Source organism: Mizuhopecten yessoensis, unplaced genomic scaffold (assembly GCF_002113885.1).
Source record: "Mizuhopecten yessoensis strain PY_sf001 unplaced genomic scaffold, ASM211388v2 scaffold1951, whole genome shotgun sequence".
Classification (NCBI taxonomy): Eukaryota; Metazoa; Mollusca; class Bivalvia; order Pectinida; family Pectinidae; genus Mizuhopecten; species Mizuhopecten yessoensis.
Genome location: NW_018404303.1, coordinates 357722 through 379340, shown reverse-complemented (window position 1 = coordinate 379340; position 21619 = coordinate 357722). Strand labels below are relative to the sequence as shown.

General features: G+C 36.5%; 1 protein-coding gene across 1 annotated transcript; it reads right to left on the bottom strand.

Annotated features, from left to right (window-relative positions):
* Positions 1-4020: 4020 nt before the first annotated feature.
* On the bottom strand, positions 4021-21090 carry LOC110443194 (histone-lysine N-methyltransferase PRDM9-like). Its single transcript, XM_021487254.1, has 10 exons — positions 20976-21090; positions 20264-20320; positions 17009-17177; positions 13286-13414; positions 12176-12252; positions 9059-9212; positions 7229-7305; positions 5746-5940; positions 5093-5363; positions 4021-4720 (listed from the first exon to the last, which is right to left on the bottom strand). Exons 2-10 carry the CDS (start codon positions 20270-20272, stop codon positions 4143-4145), a joined length of 1659 nt encoding a protein of 552 aa, XP_021342929.1. The 5' UTR covers positions 20273-20320; positions 20976-21090; the 3' UTR covers positions 4021-4142.
* Positions 21091-21619: the final 529 nt, after the last annotated feature.

Here is a 21619-nt window from a genome sequence, read left to right as displayed (position 1 = left end):
ACAGTAGGTATTGTTGTGATATTCTACATATCATCACACGGCAGGTTGCTGTGTTGAATCCACAGGTGCTCCGGTTCTGGAATATAGGTGATGTATTTAGTAATGATAAATAATTGGGTTCTCTTTGCACCCATTCATTCTATTAGGGGGTGCGATACGTAAACAGATAATGTTATACATATATTCAAGAACCCAATTATTTATTATTACAGTGATGTGCGAAACCTAAGTATATCACATATACTCCAGCACCGGAGTGCACCTTTGTTTGAATCTGATTAATAAACTTACCACGTATCTCATTACATCTGGGCGCCTTTCACGTATCCGGTTCAACCAATTAAACCTAACAGAAAATGAAAGGCGCAAATACAGACGTGCTTGACCAAAACTAAAATGCTGACTTTTGCTAGTTTGCGTTATTTCTTTATAGAAACAAAGTCAATCCACATGTAGATTTTAAGATACGTTATATAATTTAGAGGATGCTTTAAAGAAGGACATATTATTCTTGATATATTGGTATTTATTCTCCGAAACTGCATTTTTGCTCTGCCCACTGCAATCGGGAACCGTGGGCACTTCACGTAAGTTCTCGTTTACCTTTGGCGGTGCGTTACTCTTGCAGCTTTCAGCCAAATCATGAAATTTCATGACAGATATTAGTACTATCAATTCATCCAAATCTGGAGACCAGTTACATCAAGGTCAACATCACAGCTACGAAGTCTTACACGATGATGGAAAAAATAGATACAGTATTTGGATTGCCGCAAGTTCCTGACTATAGTTTTTAATCAATATTTATGAAACTTCACACATCTATGTCTCAAGATCACTCGAAGGTCAAAGTCATCGCTATAAAATATTTGACTTGATGATAGGAAATTTAGAAAACTGGCATGTCCATGCACTTGACTTTAAATACCATCCAATGAAAAAAAAAAGTAAATTGCAAACAGGCAACTAACGTAAGTTTCTACTGATCATGTGTACGAAGTTTCCAAGTTGAGCATCATTACTCCAAACAAAACACCAGGGGACTCTTCGTTTACTTGCACCAATCGGTTTGTCTATTTTTAAACAAGACATACACGTGTCAATGTAGGCCTAACGAAAGTCTTTGCCAAGGCTCGCCAGAAAGCACCAAATCACTAGGCCCCTACCTATTTCATAAACAACCCATTCCTCGATATTCCAGGGGTTACGCTTACTTTCGTTGTTCAGAAAGCGAAAGTGAGCGTAACTCCTGGAGTATCGAGAGTGAAACTACCCTGAACAAACCGCTTGGAACGAGATAAACACAAACTGCCCATAAGTACAATGCAGGATCCTGAGCGACACTTTGAAGAAAATTGATGAACGTTTGTCAAAGTTCACTTTCAAATATTTCTCAACTTTGTACACGTGCGTGCCAGTTGGTTATACATTTCCGATTTCAACAACCAGTGCAAAACTGCTTTTGTTGATGATATTCAATTGTTGATATTTTGGGGTTTGGTTTGGTTTAGTATCGATCATTTAAGGACGGCCTCCCCTGTGTGCAAGATGCATGGGTGTAGTGTATGCATGTTTTTGGAGGCTGCGATATCTCCTTGTAAAAGCGCGGAACTGATGCCGACACCTTCTAGTGCTACCTCACTGAATCATACTGCCGAAGACACCCACCCGGTCACATTATACCGACAACGGACGAACCAGTCGTCCCACTCCTAAATTGCTGAGCGTTAAGCAGGAGTAGAAACGTCTCGGCCAGGGGACAGAACCCAAAGTCTTCCTCACAGGGGCGAAAGCTCAACTAAAGGCCAAAAGTAAGGCATTGTCAAGGGAGACATTAGGAAGAAGAAAGCTGTCTAAAAAGAAGAGACAAGAGGCCCATGGGCCTTAACGGTCACCTGATATATTTATACAGAGTAGATATTTGTTTTTAACATGAACAGAAATATTATTCAAAGTGACAAAAAACAATAAAACCACCTTATTCAATATCTAGCATGCAGATTTAAGACTGAAAAGTATTTGAAACTAGCCCCTCTGCTTCTAAACATGGAAAATGAAGAAATTTTATTTTAGCACACGGACTCCATTGGGCCCCACCCTACAGCCCTTGGGGGAGGGATGGCTCAACATTTTCAAAGTATCAAACTGTCAACTTAGGGTTATAATTCCAATCAAGTTAGACACATGTAATATTCAAAGTATCATTTCCCATTATAAACCAAAACAAATTTGCCCCCCCCCTCCTTCCCCAGGGGGAAACGTGAGACCCCCGGGTCATGAAATTCACAATTTTGGTAAAGCCCCTTAAGACCCTTCCATCTATGAAGAGGATTTGATTCTACCATTTTAGTCAATTTTACCCTTTTTGGCCCCGCCCCTCAGGGCTGGGGACCATATAATTCACAATTTTAGTAAAGCACCTGAAGACCCTTCCATCTATGAAGAGTATTTGATTCTACCATTTTAGTCAATTTTACCCTTTTTGGCCCCGCCCCTCAGGGCTGGGGACCATATAATTCACAATTTTAGTTGACCTTTGGCCATGGAAGGTTTCTGCATAATTTCATTGGAATTGGTTCAGGGGTTTTGGAGAAGAAGTCGAAAATGTAAATTGTTTACGGACGCACTACGGACAACAGCGGGCAAAAGGCGATCGCAATAGGTCTCTTGAGAGACCTAAAAAGTTAAGATAACCTGAAGCGCGCAAGGTCGACACGCTGTTATATAGATGAGGGTTGATATTTTGTTGCAACGCTGTTAACTTATCGTCCATTTTTCACCAATGACCATACAAGTGGTCCATGTCGTATTCATCCTCATCTGTAGAGATTCAGTGTTTCAAGAATGAAATGAAGAAATCCACGTCATAAAATGGGGTTGCTGCACTAAGTTCTATGACATTTGAAGCTTTTTCAAGCCACCAGCACAATTTTGAATTTATGACCGACTAATCTCGTGACTCTAAAAGGCCCCTTGTCCATTCCGGTGATTAAACGTTAAAATGTGTGACTGAAATTTGGTCAAGGTCAATCATTTTGATTTTTATAAGTTGTTTCATTCAAACAAACTTGACATCTCCCTTATTCCAGCTGCTACAGGCCGAAAATCATCACCCTAGTTTTTTTCTTGATTCATTTAAAGGTTTTAAGGAATTGACGCATGGTGGGTCAAAATCAAGTTTCTGTTATCCGATTAATAAATTAAGCTGTTAGGATGTTTTCCCATTTTAATATAATCAAATACAAATATACCTTTTCCTTGGTACATGTCATTATTAGATTTTTAGGATTTGCTTTCATAAAACTATTACTTCCTGCACATTTTAGTAGCCTCTATTTTCCAGTAATTATAAAAATTTAATTTTGACCAGGCTTGAATTTCAATATGGCAACCAGGCTGTAAGTGGCCTTAGCACTATTAGCATCTTTAGAATATTTAGCCATAAATTCCGATTGAACAGCATGGTCAACAGAAGGTTTCAGACGTGTCATTTCAATATTTTGCGGTTTTTTTTATCATCATTACAATGTTAATAAATGTATATCCTGGTGCTTTCTTGCAGAGTTCATATTTATTTTTCTTTTTTTTGGGGGGATTGAAAACACAAATCTGTTCTTTATATCTAGTCATCCAAATATTCTTTAATAATTACTTTAATTGTTATTAATATGAAAATATGGTCAGGTATCTAGGAGGATATCTTTGTTCAAAGATGCCTACATACACTTTGTGATTAAATTTACTTTGAATCTTAAATGAAATAACAGAGTAGGAAAAGCACAATGATGATGGCTGGGGGTCTCTACTCAAGTCCTCTTCTCGACATGGACTACATATAAAGTATTGATTTATTTTTAGGCTAGCACTTCCTGTAATTGACGTGACCTGCAGCAAGCAGGATGTTTATTTCCTAACATTTACTGATGCAATTGACATTTTGTGCAGTGCTTTTATATGTGTAAATCAGGCACAGATAAAATAAATGTAGAAATCTCCACTCTCAAACAGTGGTATAAATAATTTAATAAGTATGTACACATTACAGAACATGTATATATATGGTTCCAATATTGTTAAGTATATATAATACAGTTAAAATGAGTTATAAAAGATGTTTTACAAATAAACATTCAATCTACATCTCAACAGCAATTCTTTTCTGTATGATGTCTCTGATGTGATTTCAAGTTACATGCCTGACTAAACCCCTTACCACAGACATCACATTTGTAGGGCTTCTCTCCAGTATGTGTCCTGAGGTGTTTCTGTAGGTGAGGTGCCTGACTAAACCCCTTACCACAGACATCACATTTGTAGGGCTTCTCTCCTGTATGTGTCCTGAGGTGTGACTGTAGGCTAGAAGCCACACTAAACCCCTTACCACAGACATCACATTTGTATAAACGTTCTGTTCCCTTGCTGGAGATATTCCTTTGATCATTTGTGTGGTTACTCAGTCTTCCATCCCTACTGACATTTTCCTCCTTTTTCATTTTGTATTGTTCATTTCTTGTGATTTTTTGACATTCATTCTTCAACAGTAAGTTTTGTTTTGTATGCAATTTCAATTCCTTTCTATTATTATCTCTCTTAACTTTCTCCAACATTTTCCTGGCTAGGTCAATAGTGAACTGTGAGACTCCATGCTTGCTTTTGCTGTGTCCAAGTATGCCAACTTCAGAGCTGAAACAACTCCCACAAAACGGACACCTGAACATTTCTGGGGGGGAAAATAGTGAGAATTATTTGATGACCTTTCTTTTTACATGAATTACATTTCAAATACCTGAATTCTACTAACATCAAACTATGCAGACACTTCAACTATGACAATTCACAATTCAGGAAAAAGACTATATATAAATTGCAAATTAAAGTTAATCTGTGTAAAGATCCTTTTCATTTATATGCTGTGAATGGGACATCGACATGCAAGTTGTTACTTAGTTCCATGATGCCAGGCTCTTTTAAAAGTTTTGAAAAGTCCTTCAAAATGTGATTTCTCAGTTCCTATCCATGTTCAAACCCAGTGTTCATGAAATATTTATATCATCAAATACTAATTAAGTCTCAAAACATTTTTCTAACTTACTGGTTCCATTGACAGTGAATGGTTTCAGTTCAGTCGAGTCCTCCCCTCTTCTGATGCCAAGCTCCTCGCTGTAGTCCTCTCCGTACCACACAAGCAGCTCAGTATCTGGGTTGATAACCTTGTGTGTCCTGTAGTATATTTGGCCCCTGTGTTGGTAGGCCGTCATGTTCTGCTCATCTTCATTCCTCGCACAATTTACATATCTCATCCAATTAGCTTGGTTTTTCTCAAAGGCATCAATGAAAAAGCTTGGTTTGCCATTCTCATAAATCTGGAAGAAGAAAAAAACCATTGTAAGAGCATGCAGATTGATCTATCTGTTTGCAGGAAATATTGTTTACATCAATGCTAGTGTGAACACTTCATTTTACAGCATTTAATGAAAATTTTCCATTTCTTTCAAGCATTTTTTCAGTTATTTAAAAGAATCTACCCAAAAAAGATGTTTGACCTTATGAAAGTGAGGGACATAGTTATAGCCGACAACAAGAAGTACAATAGGAAAAAGATCTTGCCAACAGTATGATCTAGCTGGGGTTTTACAATAATCATTATTTACTGATGTTGATTGATGTCGATGTCTTCAAAGTCTAATAACATTTGGAAAAACATATTTTTTGAATTTTTAGACACAGGTATAGGTTGTCATTTACCTGCCAGGCATATCCAGTGGAGTGTGCTTTGTCTAAATCTTGAGTTTTCTCCCCCTTGTAGGGACCAAATCTTGTCCTGGGTAAAATCCTATAATCTGACCAGATACCCAGGCCAGCATTTGGTATAGATGATTTTCGTATACATAGGCCAGGTGGCAAGGTATAGAGGGACTGTTCTTTATCCTTTGGTTTAATCTGCAGATTTAAAATAGAACACAACAGTTCCCTGATCCTAACTTCTCTTTGTTAAGCTTATCACACACATCAGAGAACAATATTGGGGCAATGGTCTTGAAATAGTTGTTCTAAAAGTTATTTCACACAGCATGCAAGTTAAATTGTATAATACTAATGACTACATAATATGTACAATTTAACTAGCATCAAAATAGCTTCAGCGAAGCCCCTTGAAGGAATATAAGCAGAATTGGCCCATCTGTCTTGCTTAAAACAGTAAAGAGTATATATATGCCTCAATTAAGTTCTGGCAGAATATCCACCTGAACGTCACCCGCAGGAATCGCTACTGATCCATGGATTTGTGTTAGAGAAAGGCAGGAAAATTGTGTGCAAATCTGTATAATCTCTTTTACAATATTTCTATGTAGATATGCTACCCATTCTCTGCATATATCCATAAAAATGCAGAGTATGTATAATCATTTGTTTACAAGTTACATTAAGACCAGTGGAATATATCTGTTATAGGGCTACCCGTACAAATATCTGGTATAAACTTTGTATGACAATAGTTCAGAGAGCAAATTTATAATTTTAGCAATGGTGACCTTGAACTCTTGACTGCCTGTCGAATCAATAGGCTTATTTTAAATCACTTGGGCACCCAACACACCAAGTTTGAACTTTGCACAGAAATTCATTTTCAACTTATTGGGACAAACTATGAAGCAAATTTTATATTTTGTAATGATGAGCTTGACACTTTTAATCAATAGGGTTCTTTGTAACCCACATACCATGTTAAAACTTTATACGATCACTTCTTCTCGAGTTATCAAGACAAGCCTAACCAAGCAGAATTTTATTCGAAGCATTTGGTGACCTTGACCTCTAGCAGACAATGCGCAAAATCAATAGTGTTCTTTGCATCTTCACACCAAATTTGAAGTCTGTATGGTTATTCGTTCTCAAGTGATTATTTGGACAAAAGCAAGACTACTGGCCGACAATGGAGCAACCAACACACCAAGTTCTCATTCGGACAAACACTATTAACAGACAGACAGACTCCCAGCCCGATGGCTTTATCCCCCCTGAATTTTTTAAATGCATATTGAGAAACTCTCAACTTGTGAAATATTCATTCTTCATCAGTGAAATGCCAATCCATAATGAACAACTATCAATTTTGCCAATCACAGTGGAAATTATCAGAGTAAACTGGACTGAAACTTTTACCACTTGCTAGTTCTTCATTATGCATATACAAAAGCATTTACAACAGGTGTCCATTATTATATACCGTAGTGTCCTCAACTATGACTAGTGGTCCATGCACAGGGCAATCTCCTTCATACTCTTTGTTACACTCCTCACAATCTGTGGAAATACACAAAATTGTGAACATTTAATAATTGAAGAAATCATTCATTTATTGAACAGCAGTTAACAAAAAATTGCATTCCTGCTAACTACATAAATCTGTGGACTCTTACTCGTAAAAGATTTCACAAGGTTCAACATACCTGTAACAAGAAGCCCATGGGCTTTCACAGTCACCTGAGTTCTGATATATTTATACAGAGAGTTGATTTTTGTTTTTAAAATATGAACAGAAATATTATTCAAATCGACAAAAAACAATAAAACCTCCTTATTCAATATCTAGCATACAGATTTAAGACTAAACAGTATTTGAAACTAGCACCTCCGATTCTAAACAAGGAAAATGAAGAAATTTTAGCACACCGACTCTTTTGGGCCCCGCCCTACTGCCCTTGGGGGTAAGGCTGGCTCAAAATGTTCATGGTTAAAATAATCTTCCAATCAAGTTATCAACATGTATTATCCAAAGTATCATTTGCCAATATAAACCATAATAAGTTTTGCCCCCTTCCCCAGGGGTAAACGCGAGACCCTAGTGTCATAAAATTCACAATTTTGGTAGAACATTTTAAAACCTTTCCATCTTAAAGAGTATTTGATTCTGCCATATCTGGGTCTTGAGAAGAAGATTTTGAAACTTCATTCCCGGGGGGTCATTCTCAAAATTTGATATGCACAAGTAATAACCATGGGGAACCTGTATGTAAAACTTGAAAAAGATCTTTCAAGTACTTTCTGAGAAATAGCTCCAAAAAACTTTAACTCTCAAATTCAAGATGGCTGCCTGTTGGCCATCTTGGTTTTGTGATCAGTCCCAAAAAATGATATGGATAACTAGGGACCATGGGAAAACTTCTTTTTAATGTAAAATTTTAGAAAGATCCCCCTAGTACTTTCTGAGAAATACTGCTAACAAGAATTGTATAAGGATAGAGGGAATGACTAATGATGGACCATGGACGCAGGGTGATTTGAATAGCCCACCATTTGATGATGGTGGGCCAATAAACGAGGTCTTTCAGCCCAAAGTCGTATATAAGCTTATAAGGTGGGGATATTAGCTGTTTTAAAGTGAATACCCAGGAACTAAGTCCTTAATGATGTAGCAAGACTCCAGGGTCAAGTCTTATACATGTATCATGATTCAGTTCATTTCTTCATGACTAACAATTGTATGTTTCTCTAGGTGGGGATTTCAACCGTTTCAAATTTATAACCCAGGAACTAAGTCTCAATGGGGCCAGATCCTGGAGGCCTATTTGAATGTGTCGCCTTAAACTCTGCAATTGTATATACATGGTTATAGGGTGAGGATCTTAATTACCTGTAGGCCGTCTCGGTTTTGTGATCAGTCCCAAAATTTTCTATGCATAACTAGGGACCAAGGGGAAGGGAACCTTGTCATGGAATTTTTGAAAAGATCCCTCCAGTACTTCCTGAGAAATAGTGCTATTAAACAAGAATTGTTTAAGGACGGACGATAGACCACGGACAAAGGGTGATTTGATTAGCCCAACATCTGATGATGATAGGCTAAAAAAACTGTACAGACAGAATTTATATTGAACTATGGGAAGGATTACAACAAAATCGAGAGTATTGGCAGGTTTGCAAGTCAAAAATGTAATCGTTATGCACGATGGACAAAAGGCAATTGCAATAAAGAGGTTAAGTTGGAAGCCCTGGGTAATCCCGTAATTCCAACTGAATTCTTTACAGTGCTTGGGTATGTATAATTGACACCTACAAAGAAATTCATCATCATCTGGGACCTCAATCTTCATATAACTAACAGCCGAAGAAGCTGGTCTCAAAGGGTATGTGTGGATAGGCATCTTGCTGTCTGTATTCTTTTTAATTTCATGTTTTTCTGGTTTTATGTTTGCTGCCTTTTCTATTTTCTGAAACAAGAAATTGTAAAATAATTAAAAAGAAAGAAAAGAAACAAGATATGCAGGTATGTATCGCTAACTGGATACACAAGCCGTTATAATTCAATTCAAAATATTTTGTGGATTTTACACTACATTGTACTAGAATTACAATAATACAGGTGAACAGAGAAAATAAAAATAAAACAATACATCTATTAACAAATGGTGAGACAACAGGCTAAGCCTATATAAGTCTTTTCCTTAGATAACCAATTGTATATGGATCCACTTAGGGCTATTCCAGAAATAAATGTATGGGATGGGGGGTGGGGGGGATCAAGAAGGCACTTTTTAGGCCTACTCACCTGTCACATTGACAACACACTGAAGTCAATGGAGAACAAAGTCAATGATAGAGTTTGCAATTTAGGGTTGGACATCACCATTGATAACTTTTGGTGTACAAATGTGTTTCATTGTATTATTTATTTTGTAGAAAAGATTACATCCTTTTTTGGTCCTCATGCTTAAAATCTCTTTGTGATTTCACTTCACTTATTCACATTTCAGTAAATTTCAGTAATCATTACCCAAATGCGGGTTTATTACCCAGTATGCAGATTTGTACCCAATCTGTTGATTGCAGTGTGTAAAAGACTATGTTCGAACTCACTTGCAAACATGATGATTGATTATGTATTCAAAACATTCCTTGGGTCATATTTGTTTGTTGGGGTGGGTGTGTCACTTGGGCCAAATAAAAATTAATGTGTGTTTCCTGTTTTGGCTCCAGAAATAATAGGTAGGTAGAAAAAATAATTCATTTCATGTTTTTTTTCTTTCTGGTTAACAAAATCTCAATAACTTGCATAAATGTGTTAATGGATATTATTGTTTGAATTATGAATGGCACCTAATGTAAAAATATTTATTCTGTGAAATAACATAAATACACAAATTCTGTACATTCCTGGGTTTTTGTTCCCATTGTGTAGCTAAATCACTGTGGTATATTTATTTTTTTAATATTAATATAGATATAAAAATACCATTGTAATTAGGCCTATTTGTTTGGGGTTTAAGGTCCTGGTAACATCTTTTTACATTTGAAGAATGGACTTAAATATAATTGATTTAAAGTATTTTTTTATTAACAGGTGTTCAAAATTAATAAATATGATGAGGCACTTAAGAATTACAATTACATGACAAGCAAATATAAAAAAAATCGCCAGGACTGCACAGGACTTCCAATATGTTAAGACTAATAGATGTAAAAACGTGTTACTCTGAGCTCAAACCAATAAAATGTTTTAGGGTCGGCCGGAAAAAATAGGGTCAGTCAGCCGGAAACGGGAAACAGACATATTTTTATTTGGCTAACATCTACCCCACCACCCATCATTTTTATTTTTCTGTGGATACTACCAACCATAATTTAACTAACATGACAGACTCCACCACCCATGTCTTTTATTTCAAGTGCCCCCCCCCCCCAAATACATTTATATCTGGAAAAGCTCTTATATATTATATAACTAATTAGGTATAAATAAAATAGTTGGGCAGTAATGGGAAAGATGATTAATTACAATAAAAGAACACATACTCACTTGCTTGTTCTCACATTCATATTCGATTGTATTTTTTGGGGGATATAACTTAGAATATCATTTATAATTTAAGCAATTACAAACTGAACATGACAACAAAATATTAACATTGAAAGTTATTTTTGAAAATAAAACTCTTACAAGAGATTTGGCCAATGTCTTTATGGTATATATATACTGTGTATTTATAGGATGGGGATCTTATATAATAACTATTTTCCACATTGATCCCAAAAGACAAGGTAAAATCTGAGGCCAATGCTGGTTGCACAAAGTTATTTGTCTTTAGATGCGCAACAATTGAATGTTTGGTTATTATATATGGGGATCTTGACCATTTCCATTATTGACCCAGGGATCAGGTAAGTTCCAAAGGGTCCACCTTGGGTAAAATAATCTGCTGGTCTCTCTCTTGCTGAGCAATTGCATATGTGCCATGGTGACTTGGTTAAAATCTTTGACATTAATTTCCAAATTATTACTACTGTTGGCCCTGTCCCTCCAATTGTACACCAAGCGGATGTTCCAAATGCAATATGGCCATCAGCACCTTCTTTGTACATTTAATTCTGATTTTAAACCCCCACAACCTAAAATTCTATACAGCAGTTCAGAGTGGTTTGAAGAAATTATTGATGGGAAGACAGACAACAAACACCATGGTATAGCATGAACTAAGCTTAATCATCTGCCTCTGGACAAGGTCAGCTACCGTGTTTTGGGATTCTGAATACATTTTTGTAGAAATTAACTAAATACATTTATATAACAATGTCAAGGTTAAGAACCAAGGGTTCATGATATTGCAAATTTAATTTTCCATGCAACAGCTAGGGATAAGACCAGAGGCCTCTGGTTTACCAACCCTATGTTTTTATTGAAGAGAAGTTCTGCCTAGATAAACAAGTAGCAATGCAAGCAGCTAGTATTTTCTCAATGTGACACACTTCCCCTTCAGTAAAGATTGGTTTGTTTTGGTTGTATTTTAGGTCCTATTTGCAGCTCTGATCATTTAAGGATGTACCAGTTTTTGATGGAGGAAAGCCAGATTTCCCGGAAAGAAACCACTGACCTGCGACCAGTACCTGGCAACTACCCCATGTAGGCCTTGAATCAAAGACTCAGGGGTTGAGGGCTAGTGAGGGTCGACGGTCAGATGCTTTCAGGGAAGAACTTGTTGCCTTTTCCCAGGAGTATTATACTATAATTGGCAACATTTCCTTGGTCCCGATATACTAGTATAACATTATTTTTTATAGCCATCTGTCATAGTATGATGCTTTACTGAATGAGTTTAAGAAGAAATTTTCCCTAGCCAAGTTGGTAGAAGCAGCTTATATTTCCTTAAGTTGACAAGATTGCTGTCAAATATCATACCTTCAGTTTTGGAGGTTTTTTTACTGCACCTACTTCTTGTTTGAGAGGGAAGCTGAATTGGGTGACTGGTATCCTGTCTAAAAACATAACATTCAGGAAGATACAATCGTCATTTGTTATTAATTGTGATGTGACGAAGAATAAAAGTACATATAACCAAAAAGAAAGACTTTGACTGTTGGCTGTCTTTTACAAAATGATGTTGCGGAAAACCAACCTTTATATCGACCTAGGATATATCAGTAAAATGATAATAATACTGCAACAGAGCAAATTCTACCCACTAAAGGGGTAACAGATAAACTGTAATCATATGATAAAAATTCCAACTGAGTTTGAATTATTTCCCACTGAAGATCAACAAAATTTACCTAAAAATGTGAATTCCCTATATAACTGATAGTATTTTAAAGCAATACCCCTTCCCAGGGAGAAATGGGAGTAGGGGAATGACCAATTTTGATAAAGCACCTTTGGACCTTTTCATCCACAAAGAGGATTTGATTCTAGAATATCTGGATCTGAGGAAGAAAGTTTTTGAAGTTTTAGCCATTTGAACACTTTTGATTTCACAACTGGGTGCCTTGAATACAATTTTGATCCTTATCTCAGGTTGATGATTAACGACAAGTTTCATCAAAATCTGACAGATGTTTTTTGAGGAAAAGATGAAAATGTGATTGCTTACATACGATGGATGGAAGGCAATCACAATAGGTCACCTTAGTGACTTGAGCGATTTAATATTAAATGCAAATTGTATACCAAAGACTTGAGTAATACCCCCCCCTCGGCCATGAAAACTGTCAAAATGGAAAATTTACTGTTTAATATGTTAAATGATAATAATGAACTTGACTTCATCCCTTCCCATAGGGTTTAATTAGTGCACCTCAGGCCCTAGGGCTGAATCAGGATATTCATTTTCACATATGATAATTCCAACCAAATTGGTCAAATTATTTCATACTGAAAACAAACAAAATGTCTAACACATGATAGTATTCAATCATGATTGTCAAAGTACATATAGTCTGTACAAGAACAATATGCGGCTCCCTTTTGCCTGTGGCCAAATAAATGTTTTAATTCATTTTAATGTGTTTATACCCCTTTGGCTCTTCCTCCTTTCAGATGCAGGTGTCCATTCTTCATCACTATCATCAGAACACTCCTTTCTCTTCCTCTTTGCACCTCTTCTACGACTTTTCATGAAATCTGGTTTGATGGCAGGTAACCCTTGAAAGTAGAAATAAACATCCACTTACTGTTCTTCAGTAAAGATGCTTGCACACATGACTTACATATTGATTTACCTGGTAGTCGTTAATCACAATTTGAAACTTATAAAACTGTTGACAATAGGCTAATTATCTTAATATCCCCTGGTGCTTCATCTGAAGAAAAGGGGCATAACAATTACCCTGATACTCGCGATAGGAACAGTAGAAATCTAAAATAAATTGTGATGAATTGCAAATCTATGTAGAGTATTTGAAAATGTGTACAAGCTTCGTAAATATTGGTCAAAATTTGCATATAAAATTAAAGAGGCAAATCTTACACATAAAATTAGAGAAAGGATGTCATAACTCCTATAGTCCAAGTCATATACAGTTTGGGAAGCACACAAAAAAGGTTACTGATGATGTGTTCAGTCAAGAAGGTAAAAATGAACATTTTAGAAATTAATGCAGGCAAATCAAATATGGGTACACCATTTAAGAACATCCTGAATATCTGACCATTTCATTTTTAGCTTTTACAATTATGCGAGAATGTGTGGCAGATTTTAATGGTACAGTTATAAGGATCACAGTCTCCTAGCTTCGCACTTCAGTGGTTGAGTGTCCGACTAGGAACCTAGGGATTGCAGGTTTGATGTGGGAGCACACTACATTTTTGCATGGTATTCTACAGATTAACAGCAAACAAAATGTCTTTTATAGCCTTCAAATTATTTGTGCAAGTAGTCATTTGCAGTGCTTTTAATGGAATTGTGTGCAGTAGCTATATACTAGCAGAAAAAAAGAAACTGTGCATGCCTAAAATGTGTTATAAAAATAAATGTGTATGACGTAGAACAAGGTTTTCAGGGACAATTTATTTGTTATTTATTAATAGTTGCATTCCATTTTCCACGTTAAGGAATCAATAAGTTCCGGTCAGGAGTGACGTAAACACAGGAGGGGTCAATACCGAGTTCACAAAGTTAATACCTCGTATGTCCACCGTTTGCCTGAATGCAAGCCTGGCAACGTCAACGCACGGAGCCTATCAGACGGTTCAAGAATGCTTGTGGGATGGCATTCCAGATCTGTACCAGCGCTGCAGCCAAATCAGCCAACGTCACCAGTTGATTAGGTAAAGCCCGTAATCTGTGCTTCATTTCCTCCCAGACGTGTTCAATGGGCGCCAGATCGGGGGACACAGCAGGCCACGGCAACACGGCAACTTTCTGCTGGGCCAGAAAGTCCATAGCGACACGAGCTGTGTGTGGCCTGGCGTTGTTCTGCTGTAGCGTAATGTGACGTTGCAGCCCTTGCACGAATGGAACGAGGTGGGTCCGGAGAATCTCGTCAGGGTAACGTAGCGCATTCAAATTCCCGTTAACAACCACCAGGGGCGTTCTCCCGTTGGCTGTGATGCCGCCCCAAATCATAACGCTGCCTCCGCCGAAATAACGTTGTAGTATCACACACGCGTCATGGAATATTCTCCAATGCGACGATACACTCTGGAACAGCCGTCACTACTTTCCAGGTGGACTCGCGACTCGTCCATAAACAAAATGCCTGCCCAATCCCGTCAAGTAAATCGCAGATGCCTTCTGCACCAGTCCAGACGTGCTGAATGATGACGTGGCAGAAAAACTGGTCGGATTGCTGGACGTCGCAGACGGATAGCTCGTTCACACAATCGGTTCCGTACAGTTCTCAGGCTTATTGGTAGAAACCCAGGGATTGTCCGTGCAGTCAAACTTGCCGTTTGGAAGCAATTTCTCAAATGGACAAGACGAATATGACTGTCCTGCTGACGTGACGTCACACGTGGATGTCCCGCACAAGGTCGATCGCCGACGTGGCCAAACTGTTGATGTCGTCTCCACAAATCCCGGATTGTGTTTCGATGGACATGAAAACGTGTAGAGACAACAGCTTGGTCCATACCAGCTTGAAGCATACCAACAATCCGGAGGCGGACATTTTCATTGAGCCTCGGCATAGCATTAATCACAAATAAAAATGTTATAATGCTGTTTTAACTGTTCACTGGTCTCAACAGAGAGACCTAACAGTTGAAAAATGAACTTTCATTGAATGGCTGGACGAGAAACACGTGCAAACTGGTCAATGCCTATAGAGAGCAAACTGCACGGGAAAACTGTCAATGACACACGGATAGTGTGTATGTGTCACACTCGGTCATGTGTGTGAATTTTCATGTATATACAGTTGGTAATACATGTTCTATAACAATTCTCCACAAGCACAGTTTCTTTTTCCCGCATGTATATATATAGTTACAAGGGGTAAAAGAAGCCTACCTTTCCATCTTTTTAACTTGATACTCATTATACAATACCTGTATGTAACTCATTTACTGGGTATGAAATGTGCTTACAATTAAATATCAACCATGGGTAAAAAACTATCTGCTGCACTGAACTTACCTGTTAACCCTTAGGCTGCTACATTGATTTCTATGTAAAGGGACACCACTGCTGAATTAATTATTGAAAATTAAATTAATTTACTTGATTTTTCAAATGTGCATAACTTGGAAAATATTTGTTATATGTGAAAAAAAGTTATATGAAAATTGTTCGTTGTTGTCTCTAGTTTATATTAACGTTTTCAATTCTGAAGTTGCTTCAGTATTTACCTATACAGGTGGTAATAAAGGTAAGAAAATGTGAAACTTTTAATTAATGGGATTTAAGCAAGAGAAAGATCATTTTAAAATTATTTTTGTCCGCAAATGATAACAGAGATTATAAACTTCATTTTTGACATAAGACGCTGTATATTTACACGGAGATTCTCAGGTAAAAAGGTCAGGTATTTCGTAAAGAATTGCATGTGATTTCTACAGGTTTCAGGTCGCCATTCAATACATTTACTGTTACAGTCGGCATATAGATATATCTTAGCTACGGTCTAGTTTATGATTAAATCACTGATAAAAAGTTTGAAGAAATAAATCGGCTCTAAACGTATCAATGTCAATGTTCAATTCGGCCTCACCTGCAGACAACATGTGCGCCTCGGTCTGCTGGTATATTTTCCTGTTTGCGTAGGGCACAAAGCCGTTAATTGGAAAGTAACATATTATGTTACACCGAAGTATCTCCACATCAACCATGGCAAACCCTTCAAAACCTTTATTATCATCGTAGGGGACGATGGAGAATAAATGTTTACCATCATCTTCATTGCTTCAATCTACACATCCGCCATTTTTATGATGTTTTTTACGATTTGAAATTCTCTCGCACACCATTGTTTTTTACTAGCGTACACTGCCGTGAATATCAAAAGTAATGACAAAACAACCAATCAGAAGCCTTCTACTATACACGTTCGGGTTTGGTATAGCAACAACGAACCCGACTTCACACTTCCTGGCTACCGATCAAAACCTACAGACCGAGAAACGACATATGCCGTGCGTAGCACTGATGGCCCGACTTTTCAAAACGACATATGCCATGCGTAGCAGCCTAAGGGTTTATTTTGAACAATACAAAAATCCTTTATCTTTAGTATTAAAAAAAATTTAGTTACTGTCAGATTTACACAACTCACAGTAATGACTTTAATTAATGTATACCTAGAGATGCCATCATTTCGTAATTTTTTCTCATGTTCTTAAATCGCATGATCTCATATTGCGACATTTTGGAAAGCTGTGCTGTGGTGAAGAATTCATCAATATTATCACTCTGCTTGTCCAAGGCAGAAAAATCCAGTATCTGCATGCCTGGTACGACAGGAAATTTCTGTAAAAAATGGAATGAAATTAACTTGATCAATTTGCTGTTATAAATCTTGAAACCTGCTAAATGATTTGTGTCGCTCACTGCAGGCGAAATACTACAGAAATTGAATTCCACAGTGGTTTTTTTGTATGTCCAGTAGTCCCACTTAATTGCATTTGGATATAACTCTAGCACAATTGGGCCAGGATAATTTTGTTGACAAGTGTCGATACGTTTGGGTTCTTGCAGATAGGTTCGGGTTCATACAGACAACAACAAGCATGGTCTACACATTGGACTGCCATCTTAGCTGTATTATCTCAAAACGCGGTTCCACAAATAGTCGGTACATGTAATATTAGGGATGATAAACTAACGGAATGCAATCATTAACAACGAGGTAGCTTAGAGTGACAGAGGTCCTGGGTTCGAATCTTGCCTTCTCATACTTAATTTTTACACTCATATCACGTTTTTTGATCATATCTCGTTTATTTCATCTAAAAGTTGTAAATTTTTCACAAAAGTTTTACAAGGTATAATGAATTTTGTTGAGAAATGATTATCAAATCTATAGTCACATTTGAGAAAAAAAGCTTCAAACACATATTACATTTATTTGGCGATGGCAGTGGTTTCGAGATCCTTAAGTATTTTGTTATGAGCAGTGTACAAATTTAGCTATATCCTCCTACACTAAAGTCTAATCTTATGAATAGAAAATAAACAATGGGCAGCAACAAGACTATCATTTTTACAAAGACAATATATTTGTCAGTCACAGATCAAAATTATAGTACACGATGTTAAAAACTTGTGTTACTGTGTTTGTAAAAGTGTTGACGTATCATCTCTCTACTTTGAGACCTTGTTTTTATATTAACTGTTCATTTTTAAATAAAGCCAAGCAGACATTTCTTCTTAATATCGGCACATTTCACATTAATAAGGGGTACCTATGGTAGCTTTTTCCTAAACTTAAAATTGAAGAAATTTAGCCAGACTCCTGAAATAAGACATGGAATTGCATCAAGAGTCAAATATAAACACTGCAAACATAATATTATACAGAAAATTCAAATGTATACTATATGACTGCACATAAACAATGTGCAAAAGAAATGGTAGACCAACAGACTTTGGCTATGTGAAAACCAGAAGGTCAATGCAAAACATCAGACCTAATATTTAATTGTTTATGCAATTTTATTAACCTGCAAAAGTGGAAATTTTCCATTTGTTTGAAATTAAATATAAAACAAGCCATATTTCTTCTTGTTTTGTTCATTTCCTTAATTTTAAAAATGAAGATTCACTGTTCAAATTTCCTAAATGTTGTTTTGTTATTATACAAGATTTTTGGCACTTGTGCACTAACATTTTAACTCTGGGATAATCATGGAGGGGACCATGGCTTTAAAACTGAAATTTGACCCCTTCATATTCCAAATAAGCAATTTAATTTTAATTTTACATAAAATGACCCCTCTTTTTTTTATTTTTATAAACCGACTGAAAGTGGCCCACTGCTCTCAAATTCCAGGATTTCCCCTGTTAACTTTGTTTGCTTTTTGTGTCCAATGTATTGCTGATTTAAAATGAAGGGTTCTTCAGAAATTTTTTCGTCGTGACAAAAAAGTACCAAAATATCCCATTCTTAGGTACCACAACCACCGAGTACCAAAAGGTCTAGAATTCACACATGCTACATAATTTTTTATCATCATTATTGAGTCCCTGTTGTCATATGTTCCAGTGACAGTCAGTTCGAAATTGATAAATTTTTACACAATCTCAAACTTTCATAGGCCTATGGCACTTCATGATTTATATTAACACACTGCATAAATCATTTCAGAATATCCGGTGGAGCCTAATGTTGTTTGCACTTAATTTACTTCCCTAGGCTAGCAGCATTTCCCCCATATCTTATCCCCTGATAAGGCAGCTCCTGCGAATTCCTCAACATTGCATTGATTAATGTATATTAGCTCATTGTATTGATTGTATACCTATGTACTGTAAAGCGCTTTAGAGTGGCTTTTTCTAGGACCCTATACCAAATGTTGTATATTGTATTATTACTATTATTTTATGAACGAGGCCAGGGCGTAATTAGAACCATCAACCTGCGCCCACTGCCCAGTACCTTGCGACTGCCCCAAGCGACGTAGGCTTCCAAACTTGCGATCCAGTGCCAGTGGTGGAGGGCTAGTGATCATTGACAGTCAGTCACCTTGAACCACTACTATTGCGGCACCCAGCAATTTAGCTTAAATTGGTTCCGATGGTATGAAGTTTTATTGTCTACCTAACACTATTGTTAGCGCTTTGCACTGCTTGCACTAGTACTAGTTTATTTGCATTTGATTTCTGACATTTTTAAAATTTTCATTTATTGTAAAAATGACATGTTTTGTCTTCTCTTACTCATACCTTGCTTTTTTAGCTGAAAGGGGGAACAACAGTTAGTGTTTGGCAAAGATTTCTTAATGTTATTAAAGTCTGTATACTTTATAAAAGTACTATAATAATAATAATATACAACATTTATATAGCGCCCTATATAATTTGTAAAATTACTCTAAAGCGCTTTACAACATATGGATAATAAATAGTAATGGTTATAATTGTGAAAACAAAAAACAAAGGCTTACAACCACTTTTATACATTTAAGCAAGCAATGTGCACATAATTGAACAAATAAAAGGGTTGCATTTACATGACTTTGCAAGGATTCTAAAATGCAGACGTGAAGAGGCGAGTTTTGATGTCCCTCTTGAACTTGGCCAGGGTATTTGACTGTCTAATAGTAATAGTAGATGGTAAGTTTACTAAGTTATTCCACCACCACAACGTAGCCGAAACCCTCCCAAAGCAGCTGTTTCCGTAGGTCACAGTACAAGATTTTGGGACACATAACAAAGATTCTGACTTTGACCGCAGTGATCGCGACTGCTGGTACAGGGCAACAGTACTAATTAACTTGGATTTAAAAGTTAAAACTCAACATTTACTTTTACTTTTTCTTCCAACTCATTTTCAGGAGATAACCCTTACTTTCTTTCCTTGTTAAAAGGGCGAGAAATGTAATTTCTTAACTTACTGAAGCCATGATGAAAAATCCTCTTGTGTGTATTATACTGGACACTTGCTGGTTTACCTGTGCAAACAATATATCATTAATTGTATTATTCAAAGTGCAAGTTGAAACAGTATCAAATAATTTAAGTTATATCAAATTAACATTCCCAATTATAAAAAAAAAATCGATGTTTGCGAAATTGCATCTTATTCTGTTACATCTTTTAAGATCAACAAAATATTTTGCATGATATTGAATCAGTTATTAGGATACTTGCAGTAACGTTACTGAACATCAGGCCATACAAAGGAAAATACCATACAAACATGAGTCAGGCAGCTTTGTTAAACAGACAATGAGTTGCGGAACTTGCGGCATAAACTGTATCAAAAGTTTACCTTTTCCAGGGCCAGTATTCATGAAACCAATCTTGTGTGACCTGATGCCAGTGATGGGACAAAATAACTCGAGCAAGTTTTAATTACTGATAATCAGACTCCTTTTAAAACGCTTAATACCGTTTGAGGATCAGTTTCTGATAACCAATAATGACAACTATTTGTGTCACATCTGCCCATCTGGTCACAGGGACATTGAACATGTCAGGCTCGCCCAAGATAAACTTAAAGTTGAGAAACTTGTGTGTGTCACTGTGTGCGCGCGCCGGAGTTTGGGCTGTTTAAAACATTCAGACCTAAAACTTCTTTGCATTACAGTATTTGAATATACTTACAAGAATCTGGTAAAACAAATAACAAGCTGATGTCAACCAAGAAGGGTAACTATAATACTTTTCTTGACAGGACGACTCACAATCTCCCGACCGTATCCAATCCACGTCACAGAATCTTGTAGAGCGGGAAAAATTACAATGCCCGTATGAAAAATACGGCGCGTTCGATTTTCCGTTTTCCTGTTATTTGCCAAAAAAACCCACAAAAAAAACAACAACGTCTCTAACGTAAATATAATAATTTCAAGTTATTATGCCATAAATTTGAAATATAAGCCAATTTAAAAAAATGCATATGTCAAAATTCCTGTTCAGTTAACGTTATATTAAATATGAACAAGTGGTATCTCATATTTGAAATATTGATACCATAAACTCGCTGGTTAATAACATTTTACGATAAAACTTCTTTAATGATATTTTGACTTTTAATAAATAATAATCATATCATCTATCTAATTATGTAAATTCGATTTTATGTCACCACAAAGTTATTTGTGATGTTCCTTTTTACATTATCACAAAATAATAAATTAGTTAAACATCACGTGACAGTTTGTGAATAAATACCAAAATTGCTCCCCATATAGAATACATTTTAACGACTTAATTTAAGAACAGACTTAATTGGTAGGGCTAGACAA